General features: G+C 41.3%; 1 protein-coding gene across 3 annotated transcripts in view; it reads right to left on the reverse strand.

The window, feature by feature from the left end:
- MSL2 (MSL complex subunit 2) overlaps positions 1 to 26965 on the reverse strand; it is a 32006-nt gene continuing 5041 nt past the window's right edge. For all 3 annotated transcript variants that reach the window (XM_066244976.1, XM_066244977.1, XM_066244975.1), the window contains exon 2: positions 1 to 3309. In XM_066244976.1, the coding sequence (XP_066101073.1) occupies positions 1718 to 3229 (1512 nt within the window). In that variant the 5' untranslated portion in view covers positions 3230 to 3309 and the 3' untranslated portion in view covers positions 1 to 1717. The remainder of the gene's footprint in view (positions 3310 to 26965) is intronic.

The raw sequence follows: 26965 nt of genomic DNA on the forward strand, positions 1-26965 counted from the left end.
CATTTTCCACCATTTACTCTTGTTATCAAAAATAGTTCAACTCTTCTTGCAAAACAAAACAAAATAGTACATACTGGACACATACATCACATTTTTCTTCCTATGGCTTTAGCCCACCCCCACCCCACCAAGACAAAAAAAAAAATCCCAACAACAACGAAAACAACTCTACCTGACCACATTCACAGAAAATGACACCAGGATACACTACAAAACAGAAGGAGGTGTCATCTGCTCTGTGTCCAAAGGTTTCTTCTCCATGTCATATACTAGGTGAGTAACCATCATTGAACATGCTGTGTGCCAAATCAAAACATAACTTCAGCATATGTCAGATCTCACAAGAGATGCTGAACGTAGGAATTGGAAATTTTCCAGCAGTATTTTTCTTTAAGCACTGTCAAAGCAGCATCTCTTCTTTTAAATCATAAGGTCATTTCTTTACAACCTAGTCGGTCCTTGTTTTATTTGGGCTGTGCTCTTTCAAGCAACTGACTAGATTTTCCTTCAACAGAATGTTTGTGACTCACTTGTCTTCCCTATAAAAATTAAAAGGAAGTGCATTTAAACTGAAACATAGTTTGTGCTTTACATGCAAAAGAGCATTCTAAAGAAAACCCTCCTAGCTTCATACCTACCTAAATGCACAGGCTTCATAAAAAGGCATTTTTATTAGGCCTCTATAAAGAAGCCTTCATAACAAATAGCACCCTAAAAAAAAAGCGTATTAAAAATAAAGTCTGGCAAACCAGTAGAGGAAAAACAAAATCAAAGTGGCCAATAGCAATAAGTATAATGCATAAATCTGGATACATCCGGGGGCATTATTCCAAAATGATTTTTAAATATATCCCAATTTCTAAATAAAAATTTTATACTTTTTAAAATTGTCACTTACTATATAGTCTAAACTCAATTAGCTTCAGAATAAAACTGTTCTTCTCCACTTCATTTATCTAATTAGAACATTGCTCACAGTGAAGAAAGGATTAGAAATTTCTCCCTAGAAGTCAGACATGGCTTAAAAAAAGGAACTCAACTCAGAAATTTTGTAGCATAAACAGCTAAACATCTATCTGCAGTCTGACCAAATTTCAGTTTGTTTACTTTTAAAAGAGATTTCTTCAACATTCTAATGAGGGGCAAATTTTCTTTCATAATACTGCTGACTTTAAAACTGCTACATACACCAGTAGCCAATTTTCATGATCAGAAATGGTATTATGTCAGCACAAAAGTTGAGCTGGACACATCAGCTTTTCAACAGGAGAAACATCAATGGCATCTGAAGGCAGCACTGATTCTCCTGAACAAAGTAATGGCTACATTTTCACAAAAAATTAGCACAATCTTTATGGACTGACTAGATACCACTTCCTTACATTTAATCATAAACTTTGATTATGCACAAAGCATGACCATAAACAATGAGGTTAATGTTATTTTCCTTGCCAAAGTTCAATTTTTATAAATCAGTTGCATCAGCATTTGTTCTCAAACTATGAGGTTCTGTAAGAACTAAGGACATATAGTTGTAGGGTTACTCCTCCATTATCTGCAAACTATTTCCCCGACACTAACACATATAACTTAGCAATGAAAACACTTGATACAAGTGATCTATATGCAGGAGCTCCGGCAAGTTAAACCAACAAAACCATAGCTGCCTTAACTGTAGCTATTTACCTACCAGAGGTAGGTTTAAAGACCCGCTGACTTAACAGTCGAATCTCATGTCTATAGCTTCATCCAAACTTTTATCATCATGTGTACTGGCAGCTAAAAACGTCGTTACTGGGGACCCTGTGACATTAATTACACTGGTGCTGGTACTAGCATTGCGCACAGCAATGCTAGTCACATTAATGCCCAAAGTGAGCCTGGTCTGCTCCAAGGCCTTTTCTGGCACAGCAAATGCCTCCAGCTTCTTCTCCCCATTGGCCATATAGGAGTTTTGGCAGCCACGACATATACAGTCTAAGCAGGCTTTACGGTTAGAATAGCAAGGGCAGCGTTGGCCGCGGCATGTAAGAACACTTGGATTTTGAGTAGCACGCCCACATTTACATCCTTTCTTTTCCTGGGGTTTTTTATATACAGTCTTGGTGGGACTTCCTGGCATAAAATGATGACTAGGAATCTTCTCCTTTACTGTTTTGTCTTTTTTAAGAATACCTGGCTTGGTTTTAGAGTGAGATTTCTTGGATCCATGTTCATGACTCTTTTTCATGCTTTTAGTAGATAAAAGTACAGTTTTGCTGATTTTGGGTGTTGTGCCTCCATTGGGAACAGTTGCTATAGGCTGAAGAGAAATTTTGCTCTCCCGTTTCACTGTCACAGGAGCAGATGCCCCCAGTGTTGGGCCTCGGATAATGGTAGAAATTGGAAGGGGCTGAACTTTCTCACTGTCGCTTTCTGATCTGGATCGTTTTCTATTCAATTTTGCTACTTTCGGAGTTGCTGCTGTACATGATAACCCATGAAGTGCAGGACTGGTGGACATAAAAACATTATGGCTAAGAGACTGGGAAGAAAGCTGCAGAAAGGGTCCATTGGATACAGTGGCTTCCAAGTTGGGCTGCAAATTAGGGCAACAAACCTCTGTACTTGAAACAGTTTCTAGGCTACGGAGTACTTCCTCAACACTCAGTAACAGAGAATCTCCAGGTTTTATATCTTCACTGAAACTGCAGATATCAATGCCTGTAGAGCATAAGTCAGTAGCTACCGTGTCACAGACAGGTGGCAAGCTGTCAGACAGATCTTCAGTTTTTATGTCAACAGTGTTACATACATCAATTGTATTTGAATGTTCGGGTGAAGGAATATTTATACCAAATCTATCTATTGAAAGCCCATTATAAGTAGGCAAACCATTGATAACAGAACTGCCAATAGCAATACTAAGGGTGCTTTCAGATATTGGAGATAAACTAGCTTGAGGATCAGTTGTGGGTTCTGAGGTTGAAGGTAAAGGGGAATGTGTCAAACACAAAGTAATGGATGAATCTGAGGGTTTTTCTGTCTCCTCACAAAGCAATGATCCATCATTAAGCAAAGCCAAAATATCAGAAGAACAGTCGACTGCTTCTATTATATCCCGTGCCAAAGTAGTCTGTGTTATATATTCACATAGTTTTTTGTAGCAGTTCACGAGAATGCTTAATTGCTTGTTTTCCTCAAACTGCTCATAGTCTTTGCACCAACTACATGAAGGTTTCATCATCATTTTCTTGCCTTTACAAGTTTTGCAGACATAGTGTTGGCAGGTGGAGTTGGTGGGTGCAATAGGATCTTGTAGCAAATGTCCTAAGAGGGAAAAAAGAAGTATAAATTTTAGTAAAGTGAATTTACAATTCTATATACTTAAGATAAGATTTTAAGTAGCCTATTAAAATTGATATGGGTTAAACTCACCAGATTAGGTAACAAAAAGTACCAGGTGGGTGAAAAGTAGGTTTACAGTTGTTAGTGCATGAAACACAATCTACTCTTTTTCTTCTTCTTTTCCAAGGGAAAGGAGGGAAGATAGAGAGATTCCTGCATGCACCCTACCAGGATCCTCCACCCAGCAACCCCCATCTAAGGGCAGATGCTCTGCCCATCTTGGGCCATGCTAACAACTGTACTATTTTTAGTGCCTGAGGCTGAGGCTCCATAGAGCCATCCTCAGCAATGAGTTCAGTTCAGGGCCAATGAACTCAAACCGACCAAGCCATGGCTACGGAAGGGGAAAAGAGAGAGAGAGAGAGGAAGTAGGGGGAGGGGTAGAGAAAAATATGGTTGCTTCTCCTTCTCCTGTGTGCCCTGACTGGGAATCAAACCCAGGACAGACATCCACATGCTGGGCCAATGCTCGACCACTTAGCAAACCAGCCAGGGCAGAGTTTATTTTTATATTACCAAATTTTATATTTCATGCCTGACCAGGTGGTGGCGCAGTGGATAGAGCATCAGACTGGGATGCCAAAGACCCAGGTTTGAGACCCCGAGGTCGCCAGCTTGAGCGCGAGCGAGCTCATCTGGTTTGAGCAAAACCTCACCAGCTTGGACCCAAGGTCGCTGGCTCAAACAAGGGGTTACTCAGTCTGCTGAAGGCCCATGGTCAAGGCACATATGAGAAAGCAATCAATGTGTCGCAATGTGCAACGAAAAACTGATTGATGCTTCTCATTTCTCTGTTCCTGTCTGTCCCTGTCTATCCCTCTCTCTGACTCTCTCTGTCTCTGTAAAAAATAAAGAAAATCTGTATTTCATAACAACTGTAACCTAGTTTTGTCCCCCCTGTATATCTTAACAGGAAATTAAAAGTATCTCACTTCACTTTCATGCCATATTTCCTATTCCTTGATCTCAAACCAGAATCTTCCTCAATTTTATTTCTCCCCCGAACAGTATGTTATGGCCCACTTTCTTATACTTTGCTCCAAAGGCTATAAGGAGGTAAAGATAAGTCACCAAAAGTATAAGTTAGGCTTAAAAACCTTGGGACTTCAACCTAATGCAACATGGTAATGCTACAATATGTTAAGCAAAATTGTATTATTTTGTGTTAGACAATGGAAAAAAAGATATGAGCAAGAGAGATTCCCTGCCCTCATTAAACATAATTTGAGGACATTAATCATCTTCACAGAAAAAAAGATATAATTTCAAACCATTTTATTATACAGAGACTAATTATAAACTTAGGAAAGAAAAGATCAAAATGTAGCTGTTTCGGGCAAGGGAAATAAAAGACAGGATAAACAAATGGGACTATATCAAACTAAAAAGCTTTTGCACAGCTAAAGACAGTTAGAACAGAATAAAAAGACAAACTACACAATGGGAGAACATATTTGCTGGTACGTCTGGTAAGGGGTTAACCAAAATTTATAAAGAACTTGTAAATCTCAACACCAGAAAGACAAACAATCCAATCAAAAAATGGGCAGAAGAAATGAATAGACACTTCTCCAAATAGGATGTACAGATGGCCAATAGGCATATGAAAAAATGCTCAACATCATTAATCATTAGAGAAATGCAAATTAAAACCACAATGAGATATGACCTCACACCAGTCAGAATGGCGCTCATCAACAAAACAACACAGAATAAGTGCTGGCGAGGATGTGGAGAAAAGGGAACCCTCCTGCACTGCTGGTGGGAGTGCAGACTGGTGCAGCCTCTGTGGAAAACAGTATGGAGATTCCTCAAAAAATTGAAAATCGAACTGCCTTTTGACCCAGCCATCCCACTTTTAGGAATATACCCCAAGGACACCATAGAATGGTTCCAGAAGGAGAAATGCACCCCCATGTTTATAGCAGCATTGTTCACAATAGCGAAGATCTGGAAACAGCCCAAGTGTCCGTCAGAGGACGAGTGGATTAAAAAGCTTTGGTACATATATACTATGGAATACTACTCAGCCATAAGAAATGATGACATGGATGGACACTGATAACATTATACGGAGTGAAATAAGTAAATCAGAAAAAAACTAAGAACTATATGAACCAATGCATAGATGGGACATAAAAATGAGACTCAGAGACATGGACAAGAATGTGATGGTAACAGGGAGTGGGGTGGAGGGGTGGGGAAGGGGCAAGGAAGGAGAGGGAGGGAGTGGGGGGAGGGGAGGGGCACAAAGAAAACCAGATAGAAGGTGACGGAGGATGATTTGACTTTGAGTGAGGGGTATGCAGCATAATCAAAGGTCAAAATAATCTGGAGATGTTTTCTCGGAACATATGTACCCTGATTTATCAATGTCACTGCATTAAAATTAATAAAAATAAGATAAAAAATGTAGCTGTTTGAAAAAGAATAATATCCATTTATTAAAGCAAAAGGAGAATACTACTAAAATAAAATTCTTCTACAAAAAATCAAAATATAATGAAAATGAAAAAAATCTGTTTAAAAGTTATCAAAAGGGGAAAGAACGATTAATACTTGGCTCAAATTCTTCTGAATACAAAATGACCATGGTCATAAACCACAAGTATCCTAGGTACACCAAAACAATATAAAGGTAAAAGTGATCCCCCAACATGTTATCAGTCCCAAATTACAAATGACCTACACATATGAGTTAGGAAGGGAAAAACAACTAGATCAGTCCATAGAAGTGTTAGATCTGACATCAAATGGACAATCTACAAAAAAAGAAAAACATGTAAAATGGATTTTCACAAAATTTAAATGTGCTTCAAAACATACTATTAAAGAAATAAAAAGACAATCCATAGATTGGGAAAAAAACATTTGCAAATCTACATTTGATAAAAGACATTTTTTAAAACTTCCAAAAATCAATATTATTAAGACAACTCAATTTTCAAGTGAGCAAAATATCTGAATATTTCACCAAATATACAAATAACAGCACATGAAAATATGCTCAATATCATTAGTTATTAAGGAGAGTAAAAACCAATGGCCTACTGCTACACACCTATGAAATAAATTCAGAATGACAGACAAAACCAAGAGCTGACAAAGAAGTGGAGAAATTGGAACCCTTCTGTAATATCAAGTGTGAATGTAAAAGGGTAAATCATAGTGAAAAACAGTTGGTACTTTTAAAAAAGTTAAGCATATGGCCCTGGTCAGTTGGCTCAGCAGTGGAGCATCAACCAGGGCACTAAGGATGCTCCATGGAGCCTCCACCACAGATGCTAGAAATAGCTCTGAGCATCGGCCCCAGACAGAGGTTGCCAGGTGGATGCCGGCTGGAGTGCATGTGGGAGTCTATCTCCCCTACTTCCACTAAAAAAAAAAAAAAAAAAAGGCAAAGAAAATCCTGATAATTGAATATTTTCATCATCATATTTGCTAGCACTATACACTGAAATGCCATCATCCTGAAATGCAGCTATCAGAAAGTAAAAAATATACACGGACAGGTCACAGTTAATGATTAAAAAAATCATTAACATTTCTCCAGGAAGCATTCTTGGAAACTAGAATGTTCAACAGTCAAGAAACCCACAAGAGCCTGACCAGGTAGTGGTGCAGTGGACAGAGTGTCAACCTGGGACACTGAGGACCCAGGTTCAAAACCTCCAGGTCACTGGCTTGAGTGTGGGATCACTGGCTTGAGCGTGGGATCATAGATTTGACCCCGTGGTCAGTGGGCTGAAGCCCAAAGTCACTGGCTCGGCTAGAGCTCTACAATTAAGGCATGTATAAGAAAGTAATCAATGAACAACGTGCCACAACTACAAGTTGATGCTTCTCATCTTCCTGTCTCTCTCTTTCTCTCTCACACACACAAACACAAAAAAATCCACAAGATCAAATCTCATGATACTTAAGATATATGGAATAGATTTTTTTTAACAAAAAAAAAAAAAAAGTATCTAGAAAGGAAAAAAATTCTGTGATGACACCTCAAGAAATTTTACCAAAATAATGGAAGAGAAAAATAAAAACAGTATAGACTCCCAACAGGTGTAAAATATGTGGTATCCTCCCAAAATCTGCTTTTGCTGACAAAGCAAGACAACATGAAACAGAAGTGGTATCATGAAAGACAAATTTCAACACATTAACTCAGTAAGATATGCTTTCCATAACAGCCTAAATTTGCTTCCCAACAAATGGACTCACATCAAAATTAGAAAAGAAAAAGCTACCAGAAACTCATATTAAAGCTAATGTAAAAAGAAGAAAAGAATAAAAGTGACAAAACTGGCCCTGGCCACTTTACTCAGTGGATATAGAGTGTCAGCCTGGCGGGCGGACGTACCAGGTTTGATCCCTGGTCAGGGCACACATGAGAAGTGACCATCTGCTTCTCTAACCTTCCCTCTCCCCCTTCTTTCTATCACTTCTCCCCTCATAGCCAGTGGCTCGACTGGTCCAAGCATCGGCCCCAGAATGCGGTTGCCAGGTGGATCCCAGTCGGGGCACATGCAGGAGTCGGTCTCTCTATCTCTCCTCCTCTCACTGAAAAAAAAAATGACAAAACCAGATTTGCTAATAGAGAATAATTATATTTCATAAGATTTTCTTAAAATCATAACTAAACAAATAAGAACTAGTTATCTTAAAACACTCAAAACAGTAGAACTCCTTTATATACATATTAAGTGAGAGGCAGGGAGGCAGGGAGACAGACTCCCGCATGCACCCTGACTGGGCCAGGATCCACCCGGCAAGCCCCCTACACTGCTATGCTCTGCTCATCTGGGGCCACTGTTCTGTTGCTCAGCAACTGAGCTATTTCAGTGCCTGAGGCAAGGCCATGGAGCCATCCTTAGCACCTGGGGCCAACTTGCTCCAATCAAGCCATGGCTATGGGAGGAGAAGAGAGAGAGAGTGAGAGACAGGGGAGGCGGAAGGGTGGAGAAACATTATGATCAAAGCTTCCCCTATGTGCCCTGACCAGGAAACGAACCCAAGACTTCCACATGCCAGGCCAACGCTCTACCACTGAGCCAACCAGCCAGGACCAGTAGATTTCCTAAATAAATTTTCTAACTTTACTTATGTTACTGATTGTAACATCAATTTCCTCAGCAATTGCTACTGAATAAAATTATGCACTATTTTCCAGCCACTCCTTTCCAAACAGCCCAGATAACTTTACTGACCACTAACTATATAGTCACATATACAGAAAGAAAAATAAGGGGGGGGCCATATTAACAGCAGAAAGAATTTTGGTTTGTTTTTTTATTTTATTCATTCATTTTAGAGAGGAGAGAGAGAGAAAGAGAAAGGAGAGAGAGATAGGGGGGAGGAGCTGGAAGCATCAACTCCCATATGTGCCTTGACCAGGCAAGCCCAGGGTTTCGAACCGGCGACCTCAGCATTCCCAGGTCGACGCTTTATCCACTGCGCCACCACAGGTCAGGCCAAGAATTTTGTTATTATTACCAACCAAATCACATTGCTCTAAAGCTTTTGGATTCCAGACAAGATAGTAATTTAAGCAATGACAAAACATTTCACTGAATGACAAGTGGCACACTGTATCTTGGAAAGGTACCCTCAAATGTTGCAGGCAGAAAATCTTCAAATATTTTGCTCAGGAATGTAGTATTGAACTCTGTAGTAAAGACAAATCTTTCCTGTACCATGAAGGCAAGACTTTATTTTTTTTATGAAGACTCAATCTAACCATACTTGTTTCAAATATACTTCAGATATTTTCATTCTCTACAGCAGTGTTTTTCAACCACAGGTCAGATCAGTCCACCAGAAATTTCATGCCAGTCCGCAAAAGAGTTAACCACCATTATGTTGTATGAAGATTATAGACCCAATGATCTTAGTCGAATTCATTTATGCTCATGGAGATTCTGCCTTGGCAACCCCCAAAATAATTTTCCTATTTTGACCAGTCCCCAAGTGTCAAAAAGTTGAAAAACATTGCTCTACACAGGGGTCTCCAAACCTTTTACACAGGGGGCCAGTTCACTGTCCCTCAGACCATTGGAGGGCTGCCAAATACAGTGGTCCTCTCACTGACCACCAATGAAAGAGGTGCCCCTTCCAGAAGTGCAGTGGGGGCTGGATAAATGGCCTCAGGGGGCCGCAGTTTGGGGACGCCTGCTCTACAGTATGACCAAAAAAGAAAAAAAGTCTTGTCCATAGTTTAAGTTTTCTCAAATTAAGAAAGTCAATAAAGCCCTGGCCGGTTGGCTCAGTGGTAGAGCGTCGGCCTAGCGTGCGGAGGACCCAGGTTCGATTCCCGGCCAGGGCACACAGGAGAAGCGCCCATTTGCTTCTCCACCCCTCCACCGAGCTTTCCTCTCTGTCTCTCTCTTCCCCTCCCGCAGCCAAGGCTCCATTGGAGCAAAGATGGCCCGGGCGCTGGGGATGGCTCTGTGGCCTTTGCCCCAGGCGCTAGAGTGGCTCTGGTCGCAACATGGCGACGCCCAGGGTAGGCAGATTATCGCCCCCTGGTGGGCAGAGCGTCGCCCCTGGTGGGCGTGCCGGGTGGATCCCGGTCGGGCGCATGCGGGAGTCTGTCTGACTGTCTCTCCCCGTTTCCAGCTTCAGAAAAAATGAAAAAAAAAAAAAAAAAAAAGTCAATAAAAATGTGTAAGCCTGTCCTGACCAGGCAGTGGTGCAGTGGATAGAGCATCAGATTGGGACAGGGAAGACCCAGGTTTGAAACCCCGAGATTGTCGGCTTGAGCATGGGCTCACCTAGCTTGAGCACGGGGTTGCTGGCTTGAGCGTAAGATCATAGACATGACCCCATGGTTGCTGGCTTGAGCCCAAAGGTTGCTGGCTTGAGCGACCATTCACTGGTCGCTGGTCATTCACTCTGCTGTAGCCACCCGGTCAAGGCACATATGAGAAAGCAATCAATGAATAACTAAGGTGTCGCAACGAAGAACTGATGCTTCTCATCTCTCTCCCTTCCTGTCTGACCCTAACTGTCCCTTCCTCTGACTGTCTCTGTGTGCTGAAAATTTATCAATAAAGTAAGGAAGGGGCAGAAGGACAAGTTAGTCTGGGATGTAGTCACAACAAAAGCTTCAGATGACCCCACAGGAAGTTCTGAAGCTAGGATGACTCTTCAGGATTGTCTTATGTTGGGCAAAAGAGCCAGGTCTTCAGGTTTTAGACACAGGCTATTCCCAGGAAAAGGATATGAGCTTGGGTGAGTGACTCTCTTCAGCCACAGCAAATTCCAGGAAGATCTGACAGCCCCAGTAACACTCCCAGTAACCAAGAAAACGAAGTCCTTCAGTCCTGAAGTGGAGATTTGAGTAGTATATATATGGCATCCACTAAAATTAGTAATTACGTGACTGTCCAATCTAATAAATTTTGAATTAAAAAAATGTAATAATAATGATGATGTGCCTTTAAAGGGGACCAGGCCCTCCACTTCTTAAAGCTATTAAGTGACTAAATATCCAGGTTCTTTCCAGCTCTAAGTGATGCCTAAAGGATTTTATGACAAGATCTATAAAGAGCGTATCAACAGTCTTCATTTGGATATCATTTTTGCTGAAATGATAGGTGGTAGAGATTTCTATTTTGTATGTTGAAATTTTCTTTCTATACTTACAAAATAAAATCCAATGAAAGCATATATTTTCACTTACCCCCATTTTTTATACTTTCAAATTTATCAAAAGCCTTACATATTTAAATATACTCCTCTTACCACTGCCTTTTTCTTTAAAGACTTTTATTTACTGATTTTAGAGAGGGAAAGAGAGGAAGTGAGATTGTAGTTGCTTCACTTTAGTTGTTTGTTCACTGATTACTTCTCATATGTACCTCAACCAGGCAAGCCTAAGGTTTTGAACTGGTGACCTCAGCGTTTCAGGTCGATACTCTATCCACTGTACACACTACAGGTCAGGCCCCACTGCCATTTAACAAGGAATTCTCCAAACTTTTTTTTACATCTCTGAATTTCAGAAGCAAAATTACACTCCAAAATTAAAGATGTAAAATATGCTTTCAAACAATAACTAGTAAGATTTACCTCCTAAATACATGTTCACATAGAAATTATCTGGATTCAGCTAAGAACAAAAATGACAGCACCATAAAAAGATTGTACATATCACCAAATGAGCATAAATGAATTAACTGTTTTTTAGACAATTAAACTCTTCTTTTAAAGCTTGTTTTTAGTCTTACAAAACCTGTGCCCAATATAGTTATTTGCAGACATGCATTGAAGTCAAACATCTTAAAAATCTTTTCATTAGGTAAAATTTCTGGGTATAAGTGCTATTATAGTAATAAGCTCAAGTCAAAAAAAATGAATTTCAGATCAAAGAACCCTCTTATGAAGATAGCACCATTTTCCTTCTGGTAGAGCTTCCTAACATAGGTCTGTTTTTTGTTAAAGTTTTGATCAAGAAGCCCTTCGAATATGTTTCTTTAAATTTTCACATAAGTTTATAACTAGTAAACTAAAAAGCAAATACATGCTGCAAAAAATCAACAGGTCCAAATGACAAACTAAGGATTCAAAGAAATTATTAATTCTCTGAATAAATATTTAAGCAGCTATGCCCCAGACAACCATTATCCCTTGATCACCAGGATTCCATAGACCCATAAACCATTTTCTTTAAAATATCTAGCACACTGGCCCTGGCCGGTTGGCTCAGTAGTAGAGCCGTCGGCCTGGCGTGCAGGAGTCCCAGGTTCGATTCCCAGCTGGGGCACACAGGAGAGGCGCCCATCTGCTTCTCCACTCCACCCCCTCTCCTTCTTCTCTGTCTCTCTCTTCCTCTCCTGCAGCCAGGGCTCCATTGGAGCAAAGTTGGGCCAGGCACTGAGGATGGCTCCTTGGCCTCTGCCTCAGGCGCTATAATGGCTCTGATTGCAACAGAGCGATGCCCCAGATGGGCAGATCATCGCCCCCTGGTGGGCGTGCCGGGTGGGTCCCGGTCGGGCGCATGCGGGAGTCTGTCTGACTGCCTCCCCGTTTCCAACTTCAGAAAAATACAAAAAAAAAAAACCTAGCACTAATAATCATGAATAAAAATAATGCATTTAATAAAAATCAAGAAAGCAATATGACAGATATGCATTAATCACTAAAAATGGTGACACAGAGTGGAGTATTTTGACCACGTAACCAAGAAATTATTTTAAAGTTTGTTATATCGCTTTAAGTAACTACTACTATATGCAGAGACCAGTGGTAACTAAGTATTATGCCAGGGGACTGAAGGATGATAGAAAGTCAGTTTTGGAAAAGAAATAACAACTATATACATAGTTTGCTGAGAAATGAAAATCGATAAACACTGTAACTTTCAAAGTATGAAGGTTACTCAAGCCAAGCTGTTTACTGAACATCTGAATAGTTTAACTTTGGCGTTCCTTTAACTTTCATGTCTTTGGTTAACCTAAAATTATTTAAAAATACTTCCTGCCTGACCAGGCAGTGATGCAGTGGATAAAGCGTTGGACTGGGATGCAGAGGACCAGGTTCAAAACCCCAAGGTCACCAGCTTGAGCACGGGCTCATCTGGTTTGAGCAAGGGGTCACTCGGTCTGCTGTAGCCCTCTGGTCAAGGCACATATGAGAAAGCAATTAATGAACAACTAAGGTGCCGCGATGAAGAATTGATGCTTCTCATCTCTCTCCCTGTCTGTCCTTCTCTATGCCTCTGTCATACACACACACAAAAAAAACTTCCTGATACTCCTGGTGATGTCAATTGTTAAATAAGGTAAGCTTCTCCAATTACCATTATAAACTAAACAACCAAACACTCACCATAGATTATTAAATGAATGATGTATACCTCTCAGACCCACTACATATTCATAAACTCATCATGCCTCATTTCAAATTCTAGAAAGAATTAAAAGAGAATTTCAGACATCGTTTATCTTAATAATTATGTAAGGAAGCCCTCTGTAGAGTGTTTTGTGGTTATAGCACTTACATATTTCATTATTTCCATATTTTTACAAAGCAACAATGGTCTCATTAAATTATTACCAATAAGATAATATGGGCTAGTCAATTACAAAAATTAAGTTGATTGATAGCTGAACAATAAAACATTTAATCAAATAAATCAATATAAATCTAGATCTAAATTTCCCAAACTAGTGTTCCACTGAATCAGAAAGCATTAACAGTTTTGCTTTAATCCCCTCCTGGAGAGTCATCCCAAAATATATGAGTCTTTTTTTTTTTTTCTTTTTTTTGGTGAGAGGAGGGGAGGCAGAGAGACAGACTCCCGCATATGCCCCAACCGGGATCCACCTGGCAATCCCACTAGGGGGGCGATGCTCTGCCCATCTGAGGCCACTGCTCCACTGCTCAGCCACAGTCATTTTTTAGTGCCTGAGGCAGAGGCCACGGAGCCATCTTCAGCACCTGATTCCAATTCACTCAAACCAGTTAAGCCATGGTTGCAGGAGGGGTGAGAGAGGGGAGAGGGGAGAGGGAAAAGGGGAGTGGGAGAAGGGGGAAAGGAAGAGAGAAGGGGGAGTGATGAAGAAGGAGATGGTCACTTCTGTATGCCCTGACTGAGAATGGGAACCAAGGGCATCCACACGCAGGACCAATGCTCTACTACTGAGCAAACTTGCCAGAGCCAATACAGTGGTCGCTCGTCTATCATGGGGGTTAGACTCCAGAACCCCCACGAAAGGCGAAAATCCGCAAAGTAGCGACCTTGTATTTATTTTATTTTATATATATATATATATATTATTCATTTTAGAGAGGAGAGGGAGAGACAGAAGGGGGGGGGAGGAGATGGAAGCATCAACTCCCATATGTGCCTTGACCAGGCAAGCCCAGGGTTTCAAACTGGCGACCTCAGCATTTCCAGGTCGACACTTTATCCACTGCGCCACCACAGGTCAGGCTATTTATATATTTTTTTTAAGGCTTTATAAACCCTCCTCACACTCTTATAAACCTTTCTCGTTATTTTTTCCTACACTAGAAAATGCTTAATTTACCACAAAATAATTAATATATAAAAAATACCTATATACCACAAAATCCCGAGATATAGCAAAAAATCCGCGATACAAAATTAGATATATACAATTTAAAAATCCATGACAGGGCCTGACCAGGCGGTGGTGCAGTGGATAGAGCGTCGGACTGGGATGCGGAGGACCCAGGTTCGAGACCCCGAGGCCGCCAGCTTGAGCGTAGGCTCATCTGGTTTGAGCAAAAGCACACCAGCTTGGACCCAGGGTTGCTGGCTTGAGCAAGGGGTTACTCGGTCTGCTGAAAGCCCGTGGTCAAGGCACATATGAGAAAGCAATCAATGAACAACTAAGATGTCGCAACGAAAAACTGATAATTGATGCTTCTCATCTCTCTCTCTCTCTGTCCCTATCTAGCCCTCTCTCTGACTCTGTAAAAAATAAATAAATAAAATCTTTAAAAAAAAAAAAATCCATGACACAGCCTGACCAGGCAGTGGCACAGTGGATAAAGCGTTGGACTGGGATGTGGAGGACCCAGGTTTGAGACCCTGAGGTCGCCCGCTTGAGCGCAGACTCATCTGGTTTGAGCAAGGCTCACCAGCTTGAGCCCAAGTCTCTGGCTCGAGAAAAGAGTCAGTCTGCTGCAGCCGCCCCCACCCCCAGTCAAAGCACATATGAGAAATCATTCAATGAACAACTAAGGAGCTGCAACAAAGAATTGATGTTTCTCAACTCTCTCCCTTCCTGTCTGTCCCTATCTGTCCTTCTCTCTCTCTCTCTCTCTCTCTCTCTCTGTCTCAAAAAATAAAAATAAATAATCCATGACACAGTGAAACTGCGAAAAGTGAACCGTGATATGGTAAGGGATGACTGTATATCAGTGTCTTAATACTGACTACTACAGCTATCAGGAAACTTGCTTAGCCTGACCAAGCAGTGGCACAGTGGATAGAGCACAGGACTGGGGCACAGAGTATCCAGGTTTAAAACCCAGAGGTTGGCCCTGGCCGGTTGGCTCAGCGGTAGAGAGTTAGCCTGGCGTGCAGGGGGACCCGGGTTCGATCGGTTCGATTCCCAGCCAGGGCACATAGGAGAAGCGCCCATTTGCTTCTCCAGCCCCCCCCCCCTTCCTCTCTCTCTCTTCCCCTCCCGCAGCCAAGGCTCCATTGGAGCAAAGATGGCCCGGGCGCTGGGGATGGCTCCTTGGCCTCTGCCCCAGGCTAGAGTGGCTCTGGTCATGGCAGGGCGATGCCCCAGAGGGGCAGAGCATCGCCCCCTGGCGGGCAAAGCGTTGCCCCTGGTGGGCGTGCCGGGTGGGTCCCGGTCGGGCGCATGCGGGAGTCAGTCTGACTGTCTCTCCCCATTTCCAGCTTCAGAAAAATAAAAAAAAAATAAAATAATAAAATAAAAACCCAGAGGTTGCTGCTTGAAGCACAAGCTTATCTAGCTTGAGTGCAGGGGTCACTGGCTTGAGCCCTAGGTCGCTGGCTTGAGCAAGGGGTCACTCACTCTGCTGTACTCCTGGTTGAGGCACATATGAGAAAGCAATCAATGAACAAGTAAGGTGCCACAACAAAGAACAGATGCTTCTCATCTCTCTCCCTTCCTGTCTATCTGTCCCTGTCTCTGTCACAAAAAAAAGGAGAAAGAAAGAAAGAGAGAGAGAGAGAGAGAGAGAGAGAGAGAGAGAGAGAGAAAGAAAGAAAGAAAGAAAGAAAGAAAGAAAGAAAGAAAGAAAGAAAGAAAGAAAGAAAGAAACTTGCCTTACATGGCACTCCTTAAATTTATTGGAACACATTTTTTTTTTAACAGACAGAGAGAGGGATAGATAGGGACAGACAGGCAGGAATGGAGATGAGAAGCATCAATCATTAGTTTTTCCTTGCGATCCCTTAGTTGTTCATTGATTGCTTTCTCATATGTGCCTTGACCTCGGGCCTTCAGCAGACCGAGTAACCCCTTGCTCGAGCCAGCGACCCTGGATCCAAGCTGATGGGCTTTGCTCAAACCAGATGAGCCCACGCTCAAGCTGGTGACCTCGGGGTCTCGAACCTGGGTCCTCTGCATCCCAGTCCAATGCTCTATCCACTGTGCCACTGCCTGGTCAGGCTGGAACACTTTTTTTAAGTGCACTTATTAACCTCACACGAGAAGTATTCCAAGACAGCACCACTCTCATCCAGAGGTTTGTTAGTAGTATTAGAATCACCTGAGTGGCCTGCTCCAGAACTGATTCAATCCAAGAATATGTATTGTTTAAGTTTCCCAAGTAATTCTGATGCACAACTGGGATTAGGAACTCCTAGATACTTGAACCTTCTTTTGTTTAGATGCCATCTTTCATAATACAGGAAACTCCAGGGGAATTTTGCTAATTATTTAAGTAGAAAATGTGATGAAGAAGTGATCTTTTAAAAATTTTTGATTGAGCCTGACAAGGTGGTGGCGCAGTGGATAGAGCACTGGACTGGGATGCAGAGGACCCAGGTTCGAGACCCCGAGGTCGCCAGATTGAGCGCGGGCTCATCTGGTTTGAGCAAAAATCCCACCAGCTTGAACCCAAGGTCGCTGGCTCCAGCAAGGGGTTACTCGGTCTGCTGAAGGCCCGCAGTCAAGGCACATATGAGAAAGCAATCAATGAACAACTAAGGTGTTGCAACGCGCAATGAAAAACTAATGATTGATGCTTCTCATCTCTTTCCATTCCTGTCTGTCTGTCCCTGTCTATCCCTCTCTCTCTCTGAAAAAAAAATTTTTTTTGATTGATTTGAGAGAGAGAAGACATCAATTTGTTGTTCCACTTATTTATGCATTAACTGGGGGTTTTTTGAAAGAGGGGGACAGGGGGGAGGGGATGGGAGGGGAGGAAAGGAGAGGGATAGAGAAAGAAGTATCCACTTTGTTGTTCTGCTTAGCTGTGCATTCACTGGTTCCCTCTTACCTGTGCCTTGACTGGGAATCAAACCCACAGCCTTGGCTTATCAGGACAACACCCTAACCAACTGAACTACCCAGCCAGAGCCTGTGATGAAGTGACTTTAAGGGGGAAAAAAATACGTATACAGCCTGATTGGCGGTGACACAGTGCACAGAATGCGTACCTGGGATGCTGAGGTCCCAGGTTCAAAACCCCAAGGTCACCAGCTTGAGCACGGGATCATGGTCTTTGGCTTGAGCAAGGGGTCACCGGCTCAGCTGACATATGAGAAGCAATCAATGAACAACTAAAGTGATGCAACTATGAGTTGATTCTTTCTCTCTCTTCCTCTCTCTCTCTCTCTCTCTCTCTCTGGCTTTAAAAAAAAAGTTTTCAGCATATTATTCAAGATTATACTATAAAGTTCATTTTATAAAACATACAAAGGCAAGCTGACCAGGCAGTGGCACAGTGGACAGAGCATCGACCTAGGATGTTGAGGACCCAGGTTCAAAACCCTGAGGTCACTGGGCTTGAGTGTGGGATCATAGATGACCCCATGGCTTGAGCAAGGGGTCACTCGCTCAGCTGGAGTCTCCTGGTCAAGGCACATATGAGAAAGCAATCAACGAATAAAGTATATCATAAATATGAGTTGATGCTTCTCATCTCTCTCCCTTCCTGTCTGTATCCCTCTCTCTCTCTAAAAAAAAGAAAAAATACAAAAGCAAATTTTGACTTCCCATTAACAAGAGCTACATCTTATTTTATTTAAAGTATGTCAGAAAATTCATTTTGGCGATATCTATTTTAAAATGACATATCTGGTTTGTAGACTCATAAATGTTAAAAACATAGGCTAAAATTGAATACATTACACAAAGACAAAAATGCAAATGTGACTTGGTGTTTGAAGTTTTGTATTTTTTACTAAAAAATTTAAAACAATCTTGTGGTTTGTTATTAAATGATGAAATAAGGGTGGCTTTAGAGAGGTATTTACAAACACTTCAAATAACACACTGAAAGTTTAAAAGTTCTTTTTTCTCTTTATTTGACAAAACTATAAAGCCATGTTGCATATCAATATATATTTTCATATTGCTCTTTTACTAATCACCAATACCTTGCTGGTATACAGGATGTCATATCACAACTTACAAAGAGAGCTAATAATAACCCTGAACCAAATATTTTTAATTATTAACATTTTTATGCTCATTATCTAGTTATTTCAATATCAACTTAATTTTCTCATGTTTCTTGTCCCTAACCAATGGTCCATTGAACTGGATAGATAAAAATTTAAAGAAATAAAATAACATGAGTAGGAGTTAACAAAACATATGCCTAAAGATTAAAACAATTTAAAAGCATAATGGCAGACAGGTGGATTCAGCATAATTAATAACTGGTTATGGCAACATTATTTGGTATCTCCTTAAATTGCTTCATTGTAAAGGAAAAAATGTAGTTATTTTCTCTCTTTTTATACCCCATCTGGTTCAGTGTTTTAAAATAAAAACATGAGAAGAAAACACTGACAATATCTTCAATGCTCCCACAACTTTCAGCTCTGTCCAGTAGAACTTTTATGCAAGGATGGAAATGTTTTTACAGCTGCAATGTCAATAAAGTAACCTTTACCAGCCTGACCAGGCGGTGGTGCAGTGGATAGAGCGTCGGACTAGGATGCAGAGGACCCGGGTTCGAGACCCCGAGGTCGCCAGCTTGAGTGCGGGCTCATCTGGTTTGAGGAAAAGCTCACCAGCTTGAACCCAAGGTCGCTGGCTCCAGCAAGGGGTTACTCGGTCTGCTGAAGGCCTGCAGTCAAGGCACATATGAGAAAGCAATCAATGAACAACTAAGGTGTTGCAACGCGCAATGAAAAACTAATGATTGATGCTTCTCATCTCTCTCCATTCCTGTCTGTCTATCCCTGTCTATCCCTCCCTCTGACTCACTCTTTGTCTTTGTAAAAAAATAATAAATAAATAAATAAATAAATAAAGTAACCTTTACCCACATGTGGCTACTGAGCACTTAAGATGTAGCTAAGTACGTATAACTAAAAATCGCATTTTAAATTTTATCTATTAATTTTTAGAGAGAGAAAAAGAGACAGACACAGAGAGAAAGATGCATTCATTTGTTGTCCTACTTAGTTGTGCACTCATTGGTTGCTTCCCATATGTGCCCAGACCTAGAAGGGCGAGATATGAGACACATGAGCTTGTAGTTGTGGCACTTCAGTTGTTCACTAATTACTTTCTCATATATGCCTTGACTGGGGAGAGGGGGGACACCCTCCAGCTGAGCCAGTGACCCCCCGCCCCTTGCTCAAGCCAGCAACCTTGGGGTCATGTCTATGATCCCACGCTCAAGCTAGAGACCTTAGAGTTTCAAACCTGGGACCTCAACATCCCAGGTCGACACTCTGCCCACTGCACCACCACCTGGTCAAGCAAAAATGTTTTAACCAGCCAAAAACATCTGAACCAACAACTACCAAACAAGTGAAGCAATCCTGATTTTTACCCAGGTAAGAAGGGGTCACTAAATAATTCAAGATCCCAACAACAGAATTCTGTATTTCAAAATAGTGTCTACAAAGGAGACCTTACAAAATCCTTCATTGCTGAAGATTATAAATTCAAATGTCTAAATGGGTATACAGGTAAAGTTAAAAAAAAAAAAGTGACTAAGGCTGTGAGGGACCAAGGGCAAAATAAAAAGCACTTACATACCTTCACTCCCAAAAAGGAGACGTCCCCTCTCAAATACAGCCAATGCCATGCCATGCCATTCCATGAGGGAAAAGTGCACCTACTGATGCCCAGACCTTACAATTTTCTAGGAGGTGCTTAAAATCTGGTTTTTATGTGAAGGCTTGATTTTAAAACTTTGACCAACAAATTCAGTAAAAAAAATTTTCCCCCATTAGTGAGAAAGGGTGGGGGCAGACAGACAAGACTCCTGCATGTGCCTGACCAGGATCTACCCGGGATGCCCACCAGAGGGCGATGCTCAGCCCCTCTAGGTCATTGCTCTGCTGCAATCTGAGCAATTTCAGTGCCTGAGGTGGAGGCCATGGAGCCATCTTCAGCACCCAGGGCAACTTTGCTCCAATGGAACCTTGGCTGCGGGAGGGTAAGAGAGAGAGAGAAAGGAGAGGGGGAAGGGTGGAGAAGCAGATGGGCACTTCTCCTGTGTGCCTTGGCCGGGAATCAAACCCGGGACTTCCACATGCCAGGTCAACGCTCTACCGCTGAGCCAACCAGCCAGGGCCAGTAAATTTTTTATCAAGCTGGAAAAAAAACACATCTGGGGGCCAAATTCACAATCAAATCTCTGCTCTAATCCAACCAAATGAAACAAATTAAATAATTTGTTCAAGTCATCACAGACAATCTCATCTGGCCACCTCTAAAATACTATAGACGTGGACACAAAAGTCCATACTTTTAGAAGTGAAATCAAGATGCTCCCAGGATAGGTATCTTAGTGATGCTTATTCTCTCAGGAAAGACATGAAAACTATCTTCCAACAGTTGAAGGGTAAAATTCTATCACAGGCTTTCTGAATCAATCAAGAGGACAAAAGCCCTGAACAGTTAGTTGACTCAGTGGTAGAGTATCGGCCCAGTGTCTGGATGTCCTGGGTTTGATTCCCAGTCAGGGCACACAGGAGCAGTGACCATCTGCTTCTACACCTCTCCCCCTTATCTCTCACTCCCTTTCTCTCTTCCTTTCCCGCAGCCATGGCTCAACTGGCTCAAATGAGTTGGCCCCGGGCACTGAGGATGGCTCCATGGTCTCCACCTCAGACACTTAAAAAAAGGCTCTGGTTGCAACGGCGCAATGACCCCAGATCTGCAAAGCATCGCCCCCCCCCCCAAGGGGCTTGCCAGGTGGGCTCCAGTCAGGACGCATGCAGGAGTCTATCTCTCTGCCTCTCCTCACAAAAATTTAAAAAGAGGACAAAAAAAAAAAAAAAAAAAAAAGAGCAGGATACAATTATAGAGGAGACATGGATAAACTGGACATGAGAACTTTATGAAGAACACACATTTTCTAAAGAAAGTTCTTTTTAAAAAGTTGTCAAACAATAACGGCTATTTTGCAGAGTAGAATTTAGCTCCCTAACCCAGAAGTATTCAGAAATAAACTTTCAAGAATATTATAGAAGAATTACTTGATGTAAAAAATAGCCATATGATATATGATCCTTTTTGCTTAAGGCTTTATAAATTCTCATCATGAAGAACCTCGTAATATCTATCATCCTTGTAAAGACCTAGTAAAAACTGTGCTGGTAAGCTCAATGACACCATAAAGAGATCCCTGAGACAGCCCACATTTTCTGGTGGATATGACATAGTTATATCCCACATCATATCCTGAATATGTCAGTCACAGGCTGGACAACCAACTGATTCACTGTAGAAGGGATTCAGAAACCCATCACAAGGACACCTGAATTGAACCGCCCCTTTAGATTCCTGGTTTATATATGACCAGAGTCCTAAATATCAGAACACCAAGCAGAAATTTAAACATCAAGGGAAAGAATTTAGGAGGATTGGGGGGGGGGGGGGTCAAAGGCCCTTAGGTTGTTATACACTGGACTGCTGACCCCCCACTTTAGGTATGCCTTTAAATGTTACATGAAGAATTTAAAAACCATTCAACTTTGCCAGAAAACAATTTATTTCCAGATTTTACATGCACCATTTTTTGTAGGTTATAGCAAAGAAAATTAACATATTAATTGATAGACAACTAAAGTCAGCACATACAAAAAAATATACTGGCTATAAAATTAGATTAAAACAGTTTGAGAAGACCATATATTCCAACTCTGCAAAGATTCAAGATCTCTGGAGTAAAAGGGTAATGAATGAAAACAATTCTGTTAAAATATTATAGACTGAGTCAGAACAAGAAAAAGATGAGAAAACAGCCAGTTACATAGTAATTAAGGTGAAAAAAATCGAAATGAATTTCTTGACAAGGAAACAAGAAATAATCTTTAAAAAGACAAAAAAAAAGAGAAAAAAGACAGGGTAACAGAAATTTGATAGATAAGAAGTCAAAAGCATACACAGAGAAAAATGTAAGAGACATTAGAATAAATATTTTGACATATTACTTTTTAAAAATACATCAGAACCTGCAGCAAAAACAAATTTAAATGAATCATACATAAAAGTGGCCAAGTGGACTATGAGGGAAGTGTCAACTAAGAGTAGTCAATATAATAAGACATTAATCAACTAATGATCGCGTGCTGTCAATGTAATCAATATGACACGGGTGCTCACAAATGCACACGCACACACAAATGAAAACAAGGAGTACAAAGAAAGAACTGGATGTTCAAATTAATTTCATAGAGTGAAATCCACAACTGCAAGACTCAGAAGACATATTGTTTTATTATATCTAGTATATAAAATTATTTTTAAAATCAAAGGTTCCAAGGAAGGGAATAAAGTAAAAATTTTTGGATTTTTTTATAATTTCTTAATGATATTTCCAATATTTCTTCACTAACCCCAACTCCCAACTACCATCACATCATTCAACATTGTCTCATCTTTCTCTTCATTCTCCTCAGGCTTGTACCTGATCTGCTTTAATTCTGATGTTAACTGCAACCTCTCCCAAGCACCTGACCACTCCCAAATTCCACACCAAATTGCTAAATCCCTGAAGAGTATTTTAATTGGGCTGTCCTTATATTATTCCAAACCAGCCTATCTAAATTCTTCATGTCCTTCCAAAATCAATGTCTTTGCTGACTTAATTTCTGATATGAACTGAGTTACTTTTGACTCCTTCAAACTGCCAAGTTTTGTCAGATCTTAAATATAATTCAGTACATTTTATCAAGTATATATACTCTGTGAAAGCACTGTGCTAGACATATTTATAAATAATGGAATAGGAAATGTCTGGTTTAATCTATTCACAGGGAAATATGCCAAATCATGACAAAGTGTAATACAGTACATCTCAAAAATTGAAGTGTTATAACCATAAGCAAGATAAAAATTTCCCTCAGCATTATCTATGCTGTTCCCTTTCCACTGCCACCACTATTTAGTGAACAATCCCATATTCTACTACTAATCAATCCTTTCTAAGACAGAATTTCAATTACATCACTCTCCTACTTAAAACATCATTTCTCAAATGCTTACAGTAGTGATTTGCAAATCCCCTGCACCATTTCAAGATGCAGGGTTAAAATGCAGATTACAAGGCCCTGCTCAAAGAAATTCTAATTCATTTAATCTGATGTGATAATTGGGATTCTGCATTTTAACAAGCCCTCCAGATTATTTAACTTTAGGCAACATATAGAACACAGTTTAAAAAGAAAAAAAAACAGGTCTACAAGATAAATGTCAAATTTCTTATCCTGGCATCAAAGCTCCCCACACAAAAAAGCCTGAGTAACTACTAAAGGAAAAGGGGGCTTGGCCCTGGCCGGTTGACTCAGTGGTAGAGCGTCGGCCTGGCGTGCAGGGGACCTGGGTTCGATTCCCAGCCAGGGCACATAGGAGAAGCGCCCATTTGCTTCTCCACCCCCCCCCCTCCTTCCTCTCTGTCTCTCTCTTCCCCTCCCGCAGCCAAGGCTCCACTGGAGCAAAGATGGCCCGGGCGCTGGGGATGGCCCCACAGACTCCGCCTCAGGTGCTAGAATGGCATCAGTTGACAGCAGCAACGCCCCAGATGGGCAGAGCATCGCCCCCTGGTGGGAATGCTGGATGGATCCCGGTCAGGCACATGCAAAAGTCTTGTCTCTGCCTCCCTGCTTCTTACTTCAGAAAAATAAAAAAAATAAATAAAAGAAATTTTAAGTACAAGATAAACTAAATTTTAAGGATCAAATGAACTCATGGCTAGAGAAAAATATATATAAATACAAAACATTAGTAATTATAACATTTGGGTACAATTATTCAAATGGCCTTTTAATTTAACCTCTTATCTAAAAGATATTTGGTGCATGACCAGGCGGTGGCGCAGTGGATAAAACACAGAGGACCCAGGTTCGAGACCTCAAGGTCGCCAGCTTGAGCACGGGTTCATCGGGTTTGAGCAAGGTTCACCAGCTTGAGCCCAAAGTTGCTGGCTCAAGCAAGGGGTCACTTGGTCTGCTATGGCCCCCCAGTCAGGGCACATATGAGAAATCAATCAATGAACAACTAAGGAACCACAACGAAGAGTTGATGTTTTTCGTCTCTCCCTTCTTATCTGTCTGTCCGTATCTGTCCCTCTCTCTGGCTCTCTCTGGCTCTGCCACACACACACACACAAACACACACACACACACAAAAATAAGATACTTGGTTTAAAATAAGACATCCCAAATTATATGTTCAAAATTCACTTCAGAAAAGCCTTGCTATTTATAAATTGTTTTAGTCAAAATGAAAGTTAATTCTATTAAAAGAGAATCAAAATTCGAGACTGGAAAAAACTTTTAAGATCATCTGTGGCCCTGACCACAGGATGGCTCAGTGGTAGCATGTCAGCTAGGCGTGTGGAGGTCCCGGTTCAATTCCTGGTCAGGGCAAAGGAGAAGCGAGCATCTGCTTTTCCACCCTTCACCCTCCTTTCCCTCTCTCTTCCCCTGCCCCCCACCTTCCTCCTGCAGTCATGGCTCAATTGGTTCAAGCGCATCAGCCCCAGGCACGGAGGATAGCTCTGTACAGCCTCTGCCTCAGTTGCAAGCTGGCCCCAGATGGGCAGAGAATCCACCCCGACTAGGGTTGCCGGGTGATCCTGGTTCCAGTGCATGTGGGAATCTGTCTATCTCCCCTCCTCTCACTTGGAAAAGAAAAAAATCTGCTCCAGTAAGTCCAGTGGGGATAAGGAAGGGGGTCAACAAACAATGGCAAAATTAGAAAAATAAAGAAAATGAAGGGATCTAATAAAGCTAAATTTATTTGATTTTAGGGCAAGTACTTTGTTCTGAGAGCACATTCTTCCAACTTTGAAACTTTCTCTTTAATGGTAATATCATCCTTTGGACAAGTTAAACCAGTAACTATAGGTTGCAGGGTTACAATGGTGAGCGAGACAAGCAAGGCTCTCACCCTCAGGGAACCACCTACCTTCTAGTGGAATGTTAAGACGAGAAGTAGGAAGAAAAGATACAGTTTTAAAGACTTTAAATCCTTCACATTCAAATAAACTTTCTCAGCCTTTATCACCCTTACTCAATGGGAAACACTCATCACTAGCCCCTGTCCACTTTATAAATGAGAAATTCAATGTCCAGAAGGTCCACAATTATTACTATTAAGTAAATTCAGACTTGTTATGTCACTTGAGAACTGACAAGTTTAATGAAAAACTTAAAAATCTCGCCTGACCACGCGATGGCGCAGTGGATAGAGCATCAGACTGGGACACGGAGGACCCAGGTTCGAGACCCCAAGGTCGCCAGCTTGAGCGCGGGCTCATCGGGTTCAAGCAAAAGCTCTCCAGCTTGAGCCCAAGGTCGCTGGCCCGAGCAAGGGGTCACTCAGTCTGCTGTGGCCCCCGGGTCAAGGCACATATGAGAAATCAATCAATGAACAACTAAGGAACCAAAACACAACAAAGAATTGATGTTTCTCATCTCTCTCCCTTCCTGTTTGTCCCTCTCTCTTGACTCTTTCTGCCACACACACACCTTAAAATTTATCAAGTCCCATATCATTAAAATAAGTTATAGTTCCTGGTAAATGATAAAGCACCTTCCAACATTTAGAGAAAGAGAAAAAAACTAACACAAAAAGTACCCACAGGCCTGACCTGTGGTGGCGCAGTGGATAAAGCATCGACCTGGAATGCTGAGGTCGCCGGTTCGAAACCCTGGGCTTGCCTGGTCAAGGCACATATGGGAGTTGATGCTTCCAGCTCCTCCCCTCTTCTCTCTCTCTCTCTTTCTCTCTCTCTCCCTCTCTCTCTCCTCTCTAAAATGAATAAATAAATAAAAATTAAAAAAAAAAAAAGTACCCACAGAAATTTGTTTCTGTGACCTAGAAAAGACAGTAATTCTCTGGAGCATTGCTATCCCATTCACTAGAAACTTCAGAAGGTTTACAATTGAAAAACAAACAGTGATAATCAGCTAATTAACATTTCAAAGAATAATAAAACATGTAGTTCGAGAATAGTGTAGGTTTGACAATAATTGACCTGACAGTTCAGTCTCTTCTCTCACCTCCTCTTCCCTCTACTTCTGCACAAGTGTGAGATGTTAAGCACACAATATGTGCCAGATACCAAGTCCATAGACTTGTTCTCATGGGTTCAAAGGGTTTTTCCCCCTCCTAAAAATAAACCCACAGATAATATACATAAATTTGGGGAAATAAACTTGAGAAAGGTATAATCATCCCCGTTTTGTAGATGAAGGAAGTTGAAGCAAAGGGTAAAGTAACTTATCTACACAAAAGTAGGAGAACCAAGATTTGAAGCATAGCTGCAAAGTTTGTAAGCCTTTTACTTTTCCCTCCCTTACCTCCTCTCATTTTCTTTCTAATCCTACATGCAAGTTACAGGACAGAAGAGAAAGCATAAGGCAAGACAAGTATAAAAATGTACCCAAAAAATAGTATTTTCCCCTAATGCATCAGAAGAATTAGAC

This window comes from Saccopteryx bilineata, chromosome 10 (genome assembly GCF_036850765.1).
Source record: "Saccopteryx bilineata isolate mSacBil1 chromosome 10, mSacBil1_pri_phased_curated, whole genome shotgun sequence".
Taxonomy (NCBI): Eukaryota; Metazoa; Chordata; class Mammalia; order Chiroptera; family Emballonuridae; genus Saccopteryx; species Saccopteryx bilineata.